We start from the raw sequence: 14737 nt of genomic DNA, 5'->3' as shown, positions 1-14737 counted from the left end.
GAGTTCGATCCCGGTACCGATAAAAAGGAAAAAGACAAAAAAAAAGTTTAAATAAAAATCAAAATGTATAATAGATATTGTGTATTAGGAAGAAAATGTTCAAATGAGAAGAGGCACGAGGAAAGGGAGAAGGGGAAGGGAAGGAAAAGAGAAAAATGATAAAAAAGAAAAAATAGAAACAAAGCTTTTGTAAATAAAGAGGAGAAGAGGGGTTGAAGGGAGCACAAGGGAATGATGAAAAAAAAGAATGAAGTTATGTCATGCACAGGTATAAATTCACTGTGATGAAAGTGACCATTATACGTACCCAAAATGTATAATAAACAAATGTATAATAATACCCAAAATATATTATAAATGTATAATAAATAGTAAAAAATGTAAGTGCTGGTAGTTAGAATGTAGACTTATCTTTTGGGGGCCCACTGCCAGCCACATGTTATTTTATAGATGAAACAATTTTGGTTTAGTAATTGGTATTTAACTAAGGCAAATTAGTTCTCTACCATAGAGGCTTGCCTACTTCAGAAGGATAGTGGGTTTTGAAAAACTTCACACTGGCTGGGTATGGTCACATACCTGGTAGTCCCAGCAGTTGGGAAGCTGAGGCAGGAGGCTCACGGGGAGTTGGAGAGCAACCTGGCTACACAGTAAGTTCAAGGCCAGCCTGAACTACATAGCAATACCCTATCTCAAAACTAAAATAATATAAAATGAAATACCCTTATGAGAGTTATTATAGGATTATCAGCTCCTGCTTATCTTACATTTCAGTAACTAAAGGAAGCCCTGAAGTCTGCTATTCCAAGACAGCTTCTACTTTAGAAGGGTGTTACCAAGAATAATGATAATATAACACTGCATCATAAAGTTGTAGCCCACTGCCCCGTCTTAAGGACACTAGAAACTGGACTCATGAGCTTACTCTACCCATGAGTTTGACTTGTCTCTTTCCCCCTTTAGCAATCGTTTCTCCAAAGAAGAGTGATAAAAACTGACGTGGGTTTCATCTCTCTTTATTATTCTCAGCTCACTCTGACAGCCCCGTTGTGGAGGGCCAGAGTGAGGAGGCTGAGATGAAGGCACAGTAATGTAGAGTCAGGGAGGTAAAAGTCTGTGTGAGAGATTTTAACTCTTGTGAGGGGCTGCAGAGGAGGCTTCCCCCTACTTCAGCTCAAAGACGGCTCTGTGCTTGGGGAGCTGGCCTTGTAGGGATTCTTCACCAACTTGGCACACCGAAAAATCATCACGATTAGGAAGATAAACAGAACAATAACAAAGGCAATGGCAAAGCCTTTGTCTACATCAATACTGCTGGACAGATGTGACTCTTCCATGGAGACAGGCAGCTCTTTACTGTTTTCCAGCTGCAGCTACCTCCTCAGGTGTGTGTGTCTTCCAATTTGTCATATTCCTAGACAAAAGAAGACAAAACATGGTCTTAACTTGGAGACTAAAATTTAATGGACAGGGGTAAGAAACAATTCTCTTTTGCAACCCAGAACTCATTGTTTGGTATGAATTTTGACACAAATAAAAAGGAAAATTACTGCCATGCACAGGGATGCAAGCCCGGGATCCTGTGATTCCTGAGTTGGAGGCGACAGGAATGAGGCCTGGACTATGTGGTGAGACTCTGCTCAGAAAATAAAGCAAAAACTAACACTGATGATAACCCAGTACGATTTAAAATGATGGAACGTGTTAATCATTTAAGTTTTATTTGGAGACTAAAGTTAAAATAAAGCCCAGGATATGAGCAAAATCTCAAAAAAAGAAAAAAAAGAGGAGAAAATAAGTTTATTAATATGTGTGTGTGTGTGTGTGTGTGTGTGGGTGTGGGTGTGTATTTCCTGATAACACTGGGTAGAAACCAAAAAGGGGCCAAGGGTTGGGAAAAAAATCATTTATTTTATTTTATTTTTTTTGAGAGAGAGGGTCTTGTTCCGTAGTTGTACAGGCTGGCCTTGAACCCATTTTATGTAGTCCAGGTTGGCCTCAAAATCACGGTGAGCCTGCTGCCTCAGCCTCTGATGTTTGAGATTACAGGTGTGTACCACCAGGACCAGCTTATCAAGATTTACGTAAGAAGCATTTATGAAATTGAGAAGGCCAACATAGATGGCTAAAAAGATTTGTATGTACATAAAAGCATATATTATCTGAAGACTTTCCCCAAGGCAAAACATAAGGGCCATGCTTTTTTCTTTTTTTCAGTCTTTTTGAGGCAGGTCTTCACTTTGCAGTTCAGGTTGACCTTGAGATCACTTTGTAGACCAGGCTGGCCTTGAACTTGCAACAGTCCTCTTGCCTCAGCCTCCTGAGTGCTGGGATTACAATTGTGTACTACCATGCCTGGCTAGCGCTATGGTTTTCATGAGAGTCCCCCAAAGGTTCACATATAAAGTACTGGTCTCCAGGAATATAGTATTTGGAGATGCTATGGAGGTTAGGCCTAGTGGGAGGTTGTTAGGCTGTGGGAGGTCACCTGGTGAGTTCAAGGCCAGCCTGAACTACATAGCAAGACTATGAAAGGGACTGTGGGTCCCCCCTCCTCTGTCTCTGTTTCTTGGCTTGAGCTGGGAGCACACATCTAGTACAAGCTCTCGCCATGATATGCGCCTTCATTAGAGAGCCAAACAAATATGGTCTCCAAGTCCTGGACTGGAATTTCAGAATTGTGAACCTCCCTGTACTCCATCAGTAATCTATGTCTGGTATTTCATTATAGTGATGGAAAGCTGACCCATACTGAGTAAGTTTATGTAATCCAGAAATCAGCTGGGGCTGCCTTGCTCTGCAAGATCCAGGTAAAACCATTTGCAATATCTCAATTCTGAGTGAAGGCCAAACTTTCTCTAATTATTCCTGAGATTCCCAATTTTTTTCCTGATTCCTGTTTTACTGCATTGTCATTCTCATAATGAAAAATCAGGTACATGCCAGAAGAAATCAATTTTAGTTATTAAAATTTAACTCACCACAAGAAGTCTGGAAAGGAATATAGTCATAATACATACTTCCCAACTTCAAAACTCATTATAAAGCTACAGAAATCAAAACAGTATGATGCTGGATAAACATAGACACATAGATCAATAGAATAGAATTGGAAGCATAGAAATAAACCCATATTATTAATAATCAAGGAGTTCTCAAGAACAGGCTGCCAAGAACATTCAGCAGAAAAAGAAAATAAGTGGTTCTGGGGCAACAAGACCGCCACATGTGAAAGAGTGAAGTTGGACCCGTTACTTTAGATCATACAGGAAAATTAACACAAAAGAAAGAAAATATAGAGTAACTAATTTTGATGTAGGATTTGGGAAAGAATTCTTAATCACTAAGAGATTATACCAAAATCCAGGAGTTGTGGTAGACACCTGTAGTTCTAGTATTCTTGGAGGCTGAGGCAGGAAGATTATAAATTGGAACCTAGTCTAGGCAATTTAGCAAGACCCTGTCTCAAAACAAAATTTTTTTTAAAAGTCTGGGGATACAGCTCAGTGATAAAGTGCGCTTGGTTTCAAGCCCTAGTTCTGCAACAAACAAGCAAAGAAACCACCCAAAACATGAGCAACAAAAGAAAAAGCATGGATAGGACACTTACCACTCATGCATGGGGCTCTGTGTTCAATTCCTGGAAAAAGAAAGAAAAAAAGAAATAGAGAAAGTAAGAGAAAAGAAAGAAAAAAAAAAAAGAAATTAGGAATATAACTCCATAGCAGAGTTTGTGTCTGCTGTGTGAAGCCTAGGAATCAATCCCCAATACCAAAAAATCCAAGACAACAACAAAAAACCCAAAAGAAAAAAAAAAAGAAATAAGCTAGAAAACACCAAAATTTAAAAGTTTTGTGTTTAAAAATATATTATCCTGTAATCACAGTACTTGGAAGGCTGAGGCAGGAGGATCGCCATGAGTTCAAGACCAGCCTGGGCTACATAGCAAGTTTGAGGCCAGCTAGAACCGCTTAGTGAGATCCTGTCTCCAAAACAAAACAAAAACCAAAAAGACATTATCAAGAAATTGAAAAGACAATCTACAGAATGTGAGAAAATTTTGTAAGTCATATATCTGATAAGTGATTTGTATCTAGAATATGTAAATAATAAAAAGATAACCAATTAAAAATTTGGCAAAGGATCTAAACAGAAATTTTTCTAAAGAAGATATTGAAATGGTTATCAAACAACTTTAAAATACCCAAATCAGGTTAGGCATGATGGTGCATGCCTGTAATCCTAGCACTTAGGAGGCTGACACAGGAAGATCACCATGAGTTGGAGGCCAACCTGGGTTATGTAGTGTCTTCAAGGCCAGCCTGAACTACATAGTGAGATGCTGTCTCAAAAAGGAAAATCAACAACAACAACAACAAAAAAAACCTCAAATCACTTTTATCAGGGAAATACAAATGAAAACTATGATCACTTCATGCCCATATGATGCCTGAAATTAAAAAGGTAGGCTCTGGCATGGTGAAACAGGTCTATAACCCCAGTACTCTGGAATGTTGAGGCAGAAAGATCACAAGCTTGAGCCCAACCTGGGTAATTTAGTGAGACCCTATCTCAAAATTAAAGAAAAAAAAGTTCTTGTTATGTAATCTAGTGCAAAGGCCCTGGGTTCAATCCCCAGTGGTGAAGGAAGAAGGAGGAGAAGGAGAAGGAGAAGGAGAAGAAGAGAGGGATAGGAAGAGGAAGCAGAAGAAGAAGAAGACGAAGAAGAAGACGAAGACGAAGACGAAGACGAAGAAGAAGAAGAAGAAGAAGAAGAAGAAGAAGAAGAAAAAGAAGCAGAAAAAGAAGCAGCAGCAGCAGTAATAGCTAGATAAATATAAATATAAATGTTGGTAAATATGTAAAGAAATAACTAGATCCATCATTAGTAAGAATGTAAAAAAGACAGGCAATTTGGACAATAACCTGCAGGTTGCTCAAAGAGTTAAACATAGTTACTATGTAATCCAGCAATTGTACTCCTATGGTTGTACCCAAGAGAAATGAAGACATATGTCCCCCCAAAACTTTTATGAAAATGTTTATAGCCACATTATTCATCTGGCCATTAATTTAAGAATGGATAAACAAAATATGGATAATGCAGTGGGCTATTATTGGCCAGAAAGGATCAGAGTATTGATATGTGTTACATGTGACCCTGAAGCTTTATGCTCAGTGACAAAAAAGCCTATCATAGGGAAGTCTACAGAGATAGGAGCCAAATTAATGGTTGCATAGGGCTCGATGTAGGGGTGAATGTTGCGGGGAGCTGGTTAGAGAGAGGGTTAGTGGGTTTCTCTCTGAGGGAATGAAAATGTTCTAAATTTGGGGTGATGAATATATTAAAACCATGAATTACACATTTTAAATGGTTGAGATGTATTGAATTACAACTGCAAAACTATTTTAAGACTTTTTTCCTGACTGAAAATTAAATCCATGACCTTGCACATGCAAGGCAAGTACTCTACCACTGAACTATATCCTCAGCCCTAAGACTATTTCTTTTTAAAATCTGGAAAGCTTCACGACTTTGCGTGTCACCCTTGTGCAGGGGCCATGCTAATCTATTCACTCCAATTAAAACTATTTATTTAAAGACAGCTTAGTTCAATTATTTTAAATTTCTAATCATATAGAGGATTTAGAATTTTGGGAGGGTTTGTTTCGTTTTTCTTGTTTATTTTTTGACTACTAGATTTTGAGTTCTAGCTCTCTTCAAGGAGAAAGGAAGTTGATGCTGTGTTGTTTCACCACTTAATGGACTCAGGTGCTGCCAACTGTGAGTAGGAGGCTTTATTCTAGTTAAGTGTGATGGTTTCTAAGTGAAGTGTGTGTTATAGAGTTTTGTTTTGTGTGCTTTGTGTGTGTACTTTGTATGTGTGTGTGTGTGTTTTGAGACAGGGTCTCACCATGTAGTTCAGGCTGGCCTTGAACTTACTATGTAGCCTAGGCTTGCCCTGAACTTGTAGTGATCTTTCTGCCTCCTGAATACTGGGATTACAGGCATGTGCCACTAAACCCAGCCATGTGTAGCTGTTTAATTAATTAATTAAAATTTTTGTTAGAGCAGAATGTCACTATGTAGCCCAAACTGGGCTCCAACTCTCAGTGATCCTCCTGCTTCAGCCTCCCAAGTGCTGGGATTATAGGTATGCACCACTACATCCAGCCTTTTTTCCCCCCTTGAATAGTGTTTATCTTCACCCTGTACTTTTCTGTTGCTGATGATCCCTGGTATTGCCAGGTGTTACCAGTTCCCTAATTTCTCATTCTAAACTCGGGTTGGATATCCTTTGCTTGGTACATTGGCTTCTTGGCTTCTCCTATTCCTCCCGCTTCTTCTGAGACACTTGAACTCCTTCAAGAGATTTCAAACTGGGATGGATGGCAGGAGTGATGGCCACATTTTCTTTTAAAACATACTTTACTAAGGGACCTACAAATGCTGGTGGTACAAATTATTCCATTGGGCTTTCTACCTTCAAAAACCTAGCTAAAAACCAGCTTTCTTGTTGTGCAAGTTAAATGTCACACACTCTTGCTTTATTCAACCCTGATTAGAGTGGGCTGGCAGGTTCTGAACACCCATCCAGGGGAATGACATGAGACTCTTCCCTCCTGCAGTCTTACTGATCTTACTAGCATCTCACTTGAAATGTCCTTATCTTTGGAGTGGGGAGAGGAGGAAGCACTTTTCTGCCTTGGAATAAATAATATTATTATGTCACAAAAACTATAATATTCCATAAGGCAAATAAGGCCACCAGTAAGGACCAGTCCTATTTGCCCTATAAGTTCTTTTTGCTTTTTCTTTTCAATGCTGGGGATCAAAACCAAGCCCTTGTGCATGCTACACACGTGCTCTACCTCTGAGATACATCCCTGGTCCTAGTGCACTTTTTTCCCCCTCAGTACTGAACCCAGGGCCATCTTATCAAGCTATATCCCCTCTCTTTTAATTTTTTCATAAGTATTAATTTATCACCTTTAGTCATATGAACTAGATTTTTGGTTGTATAACAAAATCTAAAACAAATCAGAAAATTATATATGGTAAAGATGCCCTCAGTATGACAATTTTAGCTGAAGAGGGAGAACATTTAAAAGAGGTTGGGGGAAAAACAGAAATAAAAGGAGAAGACGAGATTAGAAGCAAATCTGGCAGACAAAAGGAGATGACACCAACTTTGGGAGACTGGTGGTGAAGACAGAAAAGAGAGGAGGAAGACATAAAAACAAGAGCAGAAGGGGTTGGGGATTTAGCTCAGCGGCATAAGCGCCTGCCTTGCAAGTATACAGTTGTGAGTTCGATCCCTGGTACCAATAAAAACGAAAAAAAAAAAAAAAAAAAAAAAAAAAGAACAGAACAACAACTAGGAACTAGAAAAAAACTAGAAACAGTGTTCACATTCATATGAAAATAAGAACAAACAAGAAGAGAGAAAACAAAACAAAAATGAATAACAAGAAAATAAGAAAAAACGTCCACTTCAAGGCATGTCTCTACTCTCACTGGTAGACAGAACTCTACCAGTGGGAGCAGTTAGGCCACAGCTGAGCCACCTGGAGACTTTCTCCTAGGATAGTTTTCCTTAATTGGCATCATTTGGTTTCCTGCATTTTCCACGTCAACTTCTTCCTTGTTTTGAATAAATACAGGTCACCCAGGGACAGCTGGTCAGTCAGCTATCAGAATTATGAACTCTGCACAGGATTTTATTCCTCTTGGAGTCCTGAAGATCATGCCACTTGTCTCATTCCTTTGGTCTTCGCTGTGCACTCATTTGGGGGATTGGGGATCTAGGCACAGACCTCAACAAGCCCAGATCCATGTTGATTAATCTCTAGCAAAAGAGTGGTAGATTATGGCAGGGTAGCGGATAATCCCAGCAAGCTTGCCCTGGAGTTCCACTGAAATTCAGGCTGGTTTCTGGCTTTGAGGTGGGAACTTGATTTGTTTAACCTGCAACACTCAGGGTACCTCATGCCTAATTGAACTCAGCTACCTGACCGTTTACTGACTTGAAGGAAGTTCCACTTCACCCTGACCATGGAAGCCACTAGATGGAGCCAGCTGACAGGGATTCTGAGTTCTGAGCTCAGCTGGCCCCACACAAGATGGCTACTGGCCATTCTGGGGGACTTCAGAACCAGAATAACTCACCAGCCGCGGCTGTCCACTGCATCCACTGCTCTGCTCAGCTAATGCATTTCTCTGTGGAGGCCTCTAGGGTTGTCAGTGGTCACCCTGCCACCGCCTCACCACAGTCTGAGCTACCCCTCCTTGCAGTAAGTCACGGCTCAGGGAGAAAGTGCCACTTTCTATCTCCTTCTTCTGCATTGAGGTCTCTCTCTTTGCTCTCCCCATGGACTTCAGTTCTCTCTTCAGAGCTGTGCTGGATCTCGGGGATCCACTGCCTTCCTTTTTCTCTTCCTCATGTTGCTATAATCCAATACTAGACATCAAATCTCAGAGAAACTCTTTTCCTGCTGAAGCACTCTTGAAAAGGATCTCACTCAATTCATGTTTTCCAGGATGGGCTCTAATTTCAGATCCTAGCCAGGTGTGGTGGTACATGCCTGTAATTCCAGCACTCGGGAGGCTGATGCAGGAGGACCACGAGTTTGAGGTTGGCCTGTGCTATATAATGATTTCAAGGCCGGCCTGAAAACAAAACAAAACCCCTCCAAAACAAATTTGCAATCCTTGGTCTCAGCCAGAGTTGTTGGGATTACAAGAATGTACCACCATGCCTGGCTCTGTCCTTTATATATTTGGTGGTGGAGTGAGGAGAGGAGTTGGTAGAAATGTGTTTGACCATATCTCCTCTTTTTAAGATGTGGAGAGTCCTGGCTCCAAAGGATGCAACTCTCATTCTAACAGAAGGGATGTTTACTGCCTCATGTCCTTACTTGGAGAGAGGAGCATAATTCTGGGACAACAGGATAAGCTGTATTTAGCATCCTTGACACTGGGTTCTTATGGCCACTTCCTGGGCCCCTGTGTAAATGGACTGGATAGATGGTATAAAGTCCTGATAAAAGGATATGTTTTTGTTTTTTTCTTGAGACAGGATTTGGCTATGCACTTGGCCTTAAATTCACTATGTAGTCCAGGCTAGCCTTGAATTTGGGTCAATCTTTTTGCCTCAGCCTTTCTAGTGCTGGAATTATAGGTGTGTAGCACCATGCCCAGGTAAAAGGGCTTTTTTTTTTTCTTCTTTTGGTACTAGGGATCAAACTCATGACCTTGTGCTTGCCAGGTGGGCACTTACACCACTAAGCTAAATCTCCAGCCCTAAAAGGACATTTAAAAAAATAAATAAATAAATTAAAGCTCCTGTCATGATAACCAGATTTTCTAAAAACCAATGAAAAGCATAAGAGTTGACAAGACAGATACAACAGGGTATAAAATAAGACTGTCTCACTACAGTCATGGTGTAAAGTCCAAAGCTAATCAATAGATAGGAAGTACTCTTAACATTGCAAAGAGAAACCTCAGAACTAGGCAGAGCAAAACAAGTGACTATACACCGTTTTTGAGATACTTAGTCAATATTCACCGTAGAGGGAGTGAAAAGGGCTGGGAAGAGACAGTAACTTTTTATTTTTGAGAAAGCTGTTGAAATTGTTGGTATTTTTCCTCTGTATTTTATGGGTAAAACAAACGTATTCTATTTTGCTCAAGCTTTATATGTTGGCCATGGTTTAGGACACAGTGGTCTCTTTTCTATTTTGTTTACATTACTTTTTAAGAGCTTTTCCTCTGGGGCTGGGGATTTAGCTCAGGGGCATAAGCACCTGCCTTGCAAGCAGGCAATTGTGAGTTCGATCCCCAGTACTGATAGAAAGGAAAAAGACAAAAAAAAAAAAAAAAAAATCGCCAGTTAATAGGTTACACATTGCCATCTTAGAAACAGTTGTCCAAATTACAAAATTAAAGCATACAAAGTGGACATTCATACAGTGAGACTACAGACAGTTCCGTTCAATGATCCAACAAAAAGATCAGTAATATGTTTTTCCATCCTACACACTCAGACATACATGCAGTTATGTCCCTTAGACCATCTTCCTTTCCTCTCTTTTTTACAATAACAATTACACTTTTTGGGTTTTTTTACTCCCACAGTTCTTATTACTTTTTTTAAAGAGAATAAAACCTAACATGACTAAACAGAACAGAGTCGGTTAGAACAGAAGGATGGGCATAGTCCATGATGTAAAAATAGAATATCAGGTGATCAAAAATGGTTACCATAGTGCCTCTTGCTATTTTTAAAAAGAGTTGCCGATATCATCAGGTATAATAGAATTGATTAAAACAGTACAGTACAAGACTAATAAACCTACACTGGAGACCTTACAGGACTTCCAAAGAAGATAATAGTCAAACCATAATGGGCATCATAGTAAATCTTTCTGCCTTCAAAGTGGTTGCCTATACCCTCAAACTTGATTTTATCAAACAAAATAGAATATAGTAGAATCAGACAGAACAAGATGGGGAGAGAAATACTGGGGTTCAAATCAGGTTAATAGGAAAACAAAAAAGTTACTATAGTATATCCCACTATTTTTTAATTTAGTTTTCCCTTAATTGAAAAAAAATAAGAAAAAATAGATTAATTTTTTAAAAAAGGGTGGAGATTGAGATAAAAGAGGACATTGTAACAGAACAACACAGGTCAGAACCGAACAATTTAAGCATCATTGTGTTTCACCCCCAGATAATCTAACATAATAATAGTCACCATAGTGCCTCTTTCCTTGAATTATTTGAGTGTAACTTTGTATACTATAGCATCAAGCATATCAAGACAGTGGGAAGCCATTCAAGAGAATTAAAGAATTGCAGGGTATTTGGAACCAGTTAACAGAAAACGAACAACGGTTTCTATATTATCTCTTTGCCTATAAAAAATTTTGTTTATACTATCGCATATAGTAAAATATAGTAAGATACAACATGTTTTTTTTTAAATTTTATTTAAAAGGAAAGAGAAAAAACAAAACAAAACAAAGTGGTGTAAGGGTACAAGTAATACAGAACTACAAAAAAAAATCAGTAAGAAATCACCAGTTAATAGATTACACATTATCATCTTTTTTTTTTTTTTTTTTTTTGTCTTTTTCCTTTTTATCTGTACCAGGGATCGAACTCACAACTGCCTGCTTGCAAGGCAGGCGCTTATGCCTCTGAGCTAAATCCCCTCACATTATCATCTTAGAGATAGTTGCTCAAAATACAACATGTTAAAGCTAGTGGAAACTGATGTACAACAGCTTCATGGGACTTCAAAACAAGATGATATTAAATCAGCACTAGCTTTTATGATGTGTTGTTTTCTTCAAAATAGCTATTCGTACTATCACATATACTAAAATCGAACAATCCAGGTTAAAACCTCTGCAATCATGTTTTGTTTTCTTTGTCTCCATGTTTTTCCCAGCTAGTAGGAGCCCCATAGTTCTACCTCAAATTTATTTCCACCCCCCCCCCCCATTTTCTGTCACTAATTGCAGTAATTAGAAGCCAGAAGTCTGGTATTAATCCAGTCGCAGAACATATGCTCATTCAGGTTCTGTGTGTGTGAGTAGGGTTTAGTGTGCCTTTTGAACTGAAAGTTCTGCTCTCTGTGATACTTTTCTCAGATTTCTTACTCTTAAGCTTTCCAATTGGATAAGATTCCACTTGTTGATTCTTGGCACTATTTCAACAGGAGTTATGTTGAGAAAGTCATTTTCTATGTCCATGCCTTTAAGAGTTTTACCTATTTTGTCTTCCATCAGGTTACATGCTTCTTTTTAAACATTTAGTTCTTTGATTCATTTTGATTTTAGTTTACCATATGGTGAGATATATGGGTCTAGATTCCAACTTCTGCTTGTGGATAGTTTCCCCAGCACCATTTACTAAGGAGGCTATTTTTTCTCCAGTATATGTTTTTGATTCCTTTGTTAAAAATCAAGTAGTTGAATGTACTTGGGATTGTTTCTGCAACCTCTATTCTGTTCCACTGATCCTCGTGTCTGTTTTTGTGCCAATATCATGCTATTTTTATCACTATAGCTTTGTAATAGAACTTTAGGCCTGGGATTATGATGTCTCTCATTTTGCTCTTTTTACTCAGGATTGATTTTGCTATTCTCGGGATCTTCTGGTTCTGTATGAATTTTAGGATTGTTTTCTACACTTCTGTGAAAGATGCTGCTGGAATTTTGATTGAAATTACATTAAATTTGTCTATCAATTTTGGAAATATGGCCATTTTGACCATCTTGGTTTCACTTACCCAAGAACATAAGATATCTTTTCATTTTCTGATGTCCTATACCATTTCCTTCTTCAAAGCACTATAGTTTTTGTTATTAGAGGTCTTTCACTTCAGTATTTTTTTTTTTTTTTTTGTCTTTTTCGTTTTTATCAGTACCAGGGATCGAACTCACGACTGCCTGCATGCATGGCAGGCGCTTATGCCGCTGAGCTAAATCCCCAGCCCCCACTTCAGTATTTTAAGTGTTTTCCACAAAAAAATAATTTCACAAATGAACAAGTAAAATAAATTCCTAGGCTCTTTTAGAACTGTGACACAGACATGCAATAAACCACTAGTGGACTTAATTTTAATGACTACAGGAAGTATGGAATTGTAGATTTCCATCATTATTTTTTTCCTCTTTAGACCAAAAACATGGTTTTTCCATCAGATGCTTATACTTGGAGAAAGTAATTTCTGTTTAAGAAAACATTTTGAGAAAAATATATAATATGTAGTATTGATATTTTCACAACTAGGTATTTGTTTCTATATATCTGAACTGTACTCAGAAATCAGTTTTGTATTTATTTTTTATTTTTTTAAGAATCAGTTTTAAAGGGCTGGGGATTTAGCTCAGCGGCATAAGTGCCTGCCTGGCAAGTACAAGGTCGTAAATTCAATCCCCAGTACCGCAAAAAAAAAAAAAAAAAAAAAAAAAAAATCAGTTTTGAAAGGTACTTTAAAATTTTTTTTTTAATTTAAGAACATTAATTCATCAACTGTGTACTGAGTACTTACAATATGCCAAACCCTCTGTTAGGGATTAAGGTCAGAAACAGTTCCCTGACCCACAAGAAACTTTCCATACCAGGGAGGAGACACACCCAGCACAAAAGAAAACCACAGAATAGTGATGCTTATACCAGTGTGCCAAAACAACTAGTATTACATTTTTAGGACTATTACAGGCTGGTTTTAAACATAGTTATCTTACTTTAAAACTTAAAATAAAATTTGAATTAAAGACAAAGGTAATAAACATTCAGAACTCATTTTTTTTGGAGACAGGATCTCTCTACGAAGTCCAGGCTGGCTTTGAACTTCCAGTGATCCTCCTGACTCAGCCTTCCAAATTCTGGGATTACAGGTGTATGTGAGTGTGCTTGGCTAAACTCATCTGGTGGTAATTTTACTGTATTTTTCATCTATGTTTTTAAAACTGCTTACATCTATGATATCTGCATGGTGGAAATACTGTATGTAGCTGTGACACTGTGCACACTTTTGCAAGTTTCCAGTATGTCACATCTACCTCTCAATCAGTCACCAAGTGTGAAAAGATGATCCAACATACTTGAAAAGGACTTATCAGAGTCACTGGGTTCGAAAGGTGATGTTACATTTTTAGGTAACATCCTATTACGTAGTCAGGTTGCAGCTCATTGCAGAACATAGTTCTGAATCTGAGCACCAATTTCTACTTTTCTGATAGAGTTTAGTTCAACTAGAAGCCAAAGAAAACATAAAAAAGCATGCATTTTTACTCCTGTGACATTGTATTTGGTACAATTCTTAAAAGCATAGGCAAGATGATAAAAGGCACACATTTTGTCATTATAAGGTAATAAGCTATGTTGTCATTTATAGGAATGTGACAGATCTGTATGTACTGACATAGGAAGATATCCTTAACATACTGCATTAAACAAGCAGAATGCAAAATAAACACAGCTAGCAGGAGCTTTTTCATTAAAAAAAAACAAACAAAAGTTAAATTCTCCATTTTGGTACATATGCTCAAAAAAAGTCAAAGAATTTGCATAAACTGCTAGCCATGCTTATCACTAAGAAAAAGAATTGGGTGTAAGATGGTAAGGAAAATTTCACTTTAAATCCTTCCATACTGTTTCATTTGAAGAAATAAAACATTAAATTTATAACCAAAATATACTGTTGCTTACTCTCACCCCTGACTGTAATTACTGGCAAGATATCGATGACTAAATACATTGGGACACTTTCATATCTTACCATTTCCTTGGAGAGGTACAGTTTTTGGAGGACTAACCATTCTACTAACAACTCATTCCTCCTTTTAATGGATTCCGAGCAAATAAAAACATACTTTGCCATAAAATATCTGAACATTAAGTAGAATTAATTTTCATTACTTATTTTTTCTTTTTTTGGCTTTTTAACAAAGTCTCACTAGGTAAGTCCAGGCTGGCCTCCATCTCAGAGGGATCCTCTTGCCTCAGCCTGCTCAGTGCTGGGACTACTGACATGTGGCGTGATACTGGGGTCTTAAGCAAAAGGTCCTCCTTACCCATGGTATTCATACAATGTACTGTATTATAAATGCTCTCCTCTACAAAAGTAGCCTTGTTTTAACTTTTAAACAGTATAGTAAGTAATCTTGGGTGAGAGGTTATAAATTTTATCTGTGTAATAATCAATTTTAATCT

The 14737-nt window shown here is 38.1% G+C and overlaps 1 protein-coding gene and 2 pseudogenes across 5 annotated transcripts in view; 1 reads left to right on the top strand and 2 right to left on the bottom strand.

Moving 5' to 3' along the window:
- Positions 1-1000: 1000 nt before the first annotated feature.
- The window catches only part of Ctxnd2 (cortexin domain containing 2), a 42950-nt gene continuing 29213 nt past the window's right edge, over positions 1001-14737 (bottom strand). For 2 of the 5 annotated variants that reach the window (XM_063252919.1, XM_063252909.1), the window contains exons 2-3: positions 3611-3640; positions 1001-1414 (exon numbers count right to left, since the gene is read on the bottom strand). In XM_063252919.1, the coding sequence (XP_063108989.1) occupies positions 1170-1337 (168 nt within the window). In that variant the 5' untranslated portion in view covers positions 1338-1414; positions 3611-3640 and the 3' untranslated portion in view covers positions 1001-1169. Of the gene's footprint in view, positions 1415-3609; positions 3641-14737 lie in introns of those variants that run through there. The other 3 variants (XM_063252923.1, XM_063252914.1, XM_063252907.1) reach the window with 2 other exon arrangements.
- LOC111754357 (small nucleolar RNA SNORA40) lies at positions 1410-1548 on the top strand (annotated as a pseudogene).
- LOC111754304 (U6 spliceosomal RNA) lies at positions 5513-5604 on the bottom strand (annotated as a pseudogene).

This window comes from Cavia porcellus, unplaced genomic scaffold, assembly GCF_034190915.1.
Source record: "Cavia porcellus strain 051 isolate PalLab524CR breed Dunkin Hartley unplaced genomic scaffold, mCavPor4.1 scaffold_1, whole genome shotgun sequence".
Classification (NCBI taxonomy): domain Eukaryota; kingdom Metazoa; phylum Chordata; class Mammalia; order Rodentia; family Caviidae; genus Cavia; species Cavia porcellus.
This window is presented reverse-complemented; position numbering and strand designations above follow the sequence as displayed.